Consider the following 3,867-nt stretch of genomic DNA (forward strand, 5'->3'; position numbering starts at 1 on the left):
ATTATTATTATTTTAAATAAACTAGTGTGCCCTTATTTTATATTCATCACTCCATTGTTTGGATATTGCCAGAAAAAATATTTACTAGTGTTTATTTTCTTTATTGGACGATAAACAAACAACACAGAAAAAAACTTGATGATACTGTGATGAATATTGCCTATAAAAACAGCTCCAAATGATCAACTTAATTTACAAAAAAATAATACAGTGCGGCCGTTTACCGGTTTGGTCTCATAACTTTGACCCTTTCACACTGTATTTTCACTTAATGACAGTTTATTTGAACGTTTTGTTCATTAAAATGTCTTGTTCAGTGCATACTATAAATACAGTGCAGTGTTAACACACAAAAATGACCATCAGAACATTTCCGAAAAAGCTGATGTTTTGTTTTTATATGGCTCTCAGATTGTTTTGTTTAAAAAGTAGTCACATGGCGCTCTTATTCTGAAAACAAGCAGGAAGTAGTGTTGCCGTTGTGTCGGTGTGAAATCAGAAACTTGACGTTTCGCTGCTGAGAGGAAGTCATCGCTCAACAAATATCCAACTGGCGCTTTTAGTGAGTTTTCCTGTGAAATACGAGTCAAAACTCGAAGCTAACCGAAACAAAACAACGACAGAAATCCACCGAAACATCAAAGATGACGGAGGAAAATATTTTCTTCTTCGTTCCCAATTTGATCGGTGAGTTTTACCGCCTCTAACCAACATGTAGCTAGCTTAGCTTTAGCCTCCATACAGTGGATGCTGCAGGAGACAAATCACACCAAAGTCCATTAAAAATAGACGTGATTTTAGAAAATAAGTCACACATAGTGTAATCTATTTATCCGTTAGTTACACCAAACTCCATTCAAAAACACATGATTATAGAAAATAACTAACACATTGTGTAATCTATTATCTGTCTTACAGTGGGTGCTACTGGGAGACAAATTACACCAAACTCCATTAAAAAAAAACACGATTATATAAAGCAAGTGAAACATAGTGTAATCTATTTATCTATCTTACAGGGTGTGATAATGGGAGACAAATTACACTAAATCCCATTCAAAAAAGACATGATTATAGAAAATGTCACACATAATGTAATCTATTTACTTTTCTCATGGTGGACGCTGCTATCAGACCAATCACACCAAACTCCATTCGAAAAAGACATGTTTATAGAAAGCAAGTTAATCATAATGTAATCTGTTTATTATAGAAAGCAAGTACAAGATAAGATGAGTCTTTATTTCTCCCGCAGTGGGGAAATTCAGTCAGACATTATGTAATCTATCAATCAGTTTTACAGTGGACGCTGCAAACAGACCATTCATACCAAACTCCATATGGTGTCCATCTACTCCATCTATGTATCTATCTTACAGTCAGCGCTAAAGGGAGACAAATAACACCAAACTCGACTCAAAAAAGACACGATGATAGAAAACAAGTTAATCATAATGTAATCTATTTATTTTTTCTTACAGTGGCACTAATGGGAGACTAGTCACACCAATGTGTGTTACACTGGATTAAGTTTATTTTTATTCCTCATTTATTGCTTTGTTTTTAGTGAATTATTACAAAATTACAATATTTCTCTCTGAGGTGTAGAGTAGGGGAATTATATCTGGAACTACTGAGTTTATTATCTTTATCAGCCGTTAAACGGGTCAGAGCTCCTTGTTTGCTGCTCCGGGGCTTCAGGTGTCTCTTGTACTTTGTCCCTGCAGGTTACGCCCGCATCGTGTTGGCTCTGATCTCTTTCTACCTGATGCCCTGCTGCCCCTGGCCCGCCGCCTTCTGCTACATGCTCAGCGGTCTGCTGGACGCCTTCGACGGCCACGCTGCCCGTGCGCTCAATCAGTGTATGTACCTGCAAAACAGCATCACCTCCCACCAACATCCTCCTCACCTTTACTGTCCCTCTGAACATTTTCACTTTATTATCCAGAAGTCAGTCCAGAGCTGATAAAAACCAGAATCATTTTGGAAAAGTTGCCCCCCAGATAAACAATATGCTATATAGTTTTATTTTATTTTATTTATTTTTTTATTTTATTTTAAAGAAAAGTATAAGTAATTATGTGCATATTATTACAAAAATAAATCACAAAAAAAATATTCACATACCCATACAGTTGATAGAAAAAGTATGTGAACCCTTTGAAATTACCTAGTTTCCTGCATTAATTTGTAATAAAATGTGATCTGATCTGCATCTTATTCCCAAGTATAGACAAACACAACGTGCATAACCTAATACCACAAAAACAATTATAACATTTCATGTCTTTATTGAATATATCCATGAAACATTCATAATGCTGTTAGAAAAAGTAAGTGTACCAATTTGGCCAATGGCTCCATTAAGAGCTAATTGGAGTCAGGAATTAGCAAACTGGAGTCCTAACAATGAAACAAGATTTGAGTGAGGTGTAGAGATACTTTGACCTATATAAAACACAAACAACTTTTGAGTTTGCTATTCATAAGAAACATCTGCTCATGTAAACCATGCCTCGCAAAAAAGAGATCTCTGAAGACCTGAGATAAAGACTGGTTGATTTGCATCAGACTGGAAGGGGTTACAAAGTAATCTCAAAGACTTTAGGTATTCACCCGTCCACAGTTAGACAAATGGCCCACAAATGGAGATGATTTAGTGCTGTGGCTGCTCTCCCTAGAAGTGGGCGTCCAGCCAAGTTCACTCCAAAGGCACAATGCAGAAAGCTCAGTGAGGTAAAAAAGAACTCCAGAGTAACAAGTGAAGACTTTAAGGAGTCATTGGAACAGGTTAACATCTCTAGTCATCTCTAGTCTACCACACACACAAGATTAAAGCCGCTGCTTTCCAAAGAAACATCACTGCATGCCTGAAGTTTGCCAAAGAGCACCTTGACACTCCCCAACACTACTAGGAAAATGTTTTGTTGACTTATGAAACTAAGGCTGAATTGTTCATAAAGAATATGCAGCTTTATGTATGGTTTAAAAAGAGCCCTGTACTGAAACATGAGAACATCATCCCAACAGTGAAGAATGATGGAGGGAGCTTTTTTTGCTGCCTCAGGGCCTGGACCATTTGCTATCATTGAGGGGAAAATGTATTCCTAATTGTATCAAGGTATTCTACAGGTTAATGACAGCGTGGCTGTCTGCCAGCTGACGATCAGTAGAAGTTGGCTGATGCAGCAGGACAATGACCTTAAACATCAAAGTAAATCTACTACAGGATGACTAAAAAAAAAAAATCTGAGTGGTCCAGTCGGAGCCCAGACCTCAATCCAACAGATGCTGTGGAACGACCTCCAGAGAGCCATTCACACCAGACATCCTCTCCATGTGGCTGAGCTGAAGCAGTTCTGAAAGCAAGAATGGTCCAGAATTCCTCCTGAACGTTGTTCAGGTCTGATCAGCAGCTATCAGAAGTGTTTGGTTGAGGTTTTTACTGCTAAAGGAGGTTCGACCAGTTATTAAATCAAGGATTAATTTCCTTTTTCCACCAACACTTTGAATGTTTAATGGATATATTCAATAAAGACATGAAATATTATATTTGTTTGTGTGGTATTAGGTTGAGCACATTGTGTTAGTCTATACTCTGGACTTAGATGCAGATGAGATCACATTTTATGACAAATTAATGCAGAAAACTAGGTAATTTCAAAGGGTTCACATACTTTTTCTGTACATTTGCTTATATACATATTATACAATAGAGTTAAAAGAAATAGACTGAAACTAAAATGAATGGTAAAGAATATTGCAATTTTAAAAAGAATGAAAACTACATGTTTTATTAATATAAATACATAAATAATACAAAAAGTTTTAAAAAAGCAAATAAAAGAAAAACTGCACTTTTTGTAA

At 36.4% G+C, this 3,867-nt stretch overlaps 1 protein-coding gene across 1 annotated transcript in view; it reads left to right on the plus strand.

Moving 5' to 3' along the window:
- The first annotated feature begins 504 nt into the window (after positions 1-504).
- cdipt (CDP-diacylglycerol--inositol 3-phosphatidyltransferase (phosphatidylinositol synthase)) overlaps positions 505-3,867 on the plus strand; it is an 8,635-nt gene continuing 5,272 nt past the window's right edge. The window contains exons 1-2 of the mRNA XM_059348663.1: positions 505-687; positions 1,728-1,862. Coding sequence (XP_059204646.1) covers positions 645-687; positions 1,728-1,862 — 178 coding nt within the window. The 5' untranslated portion in view covers positions 505-644. The remainder of the gene's footprint in view (positions 688-1,727; positions 1,863-3,867) is intronic.

Source organism: Centropristis striata, chromosome 13 (genome assembly GCF_030273125.1).
Source record: "Centropristis striata isolate RG_2023a ecotype Rhode Island chromosome 13, C.striata_1.0, whole genome shotgun sequence".
NCBI lineage: Eukaryota > Metazoa > Chordata > Actinopteri > Perciformes > Serranidae > Centropristis > Centropristis striata.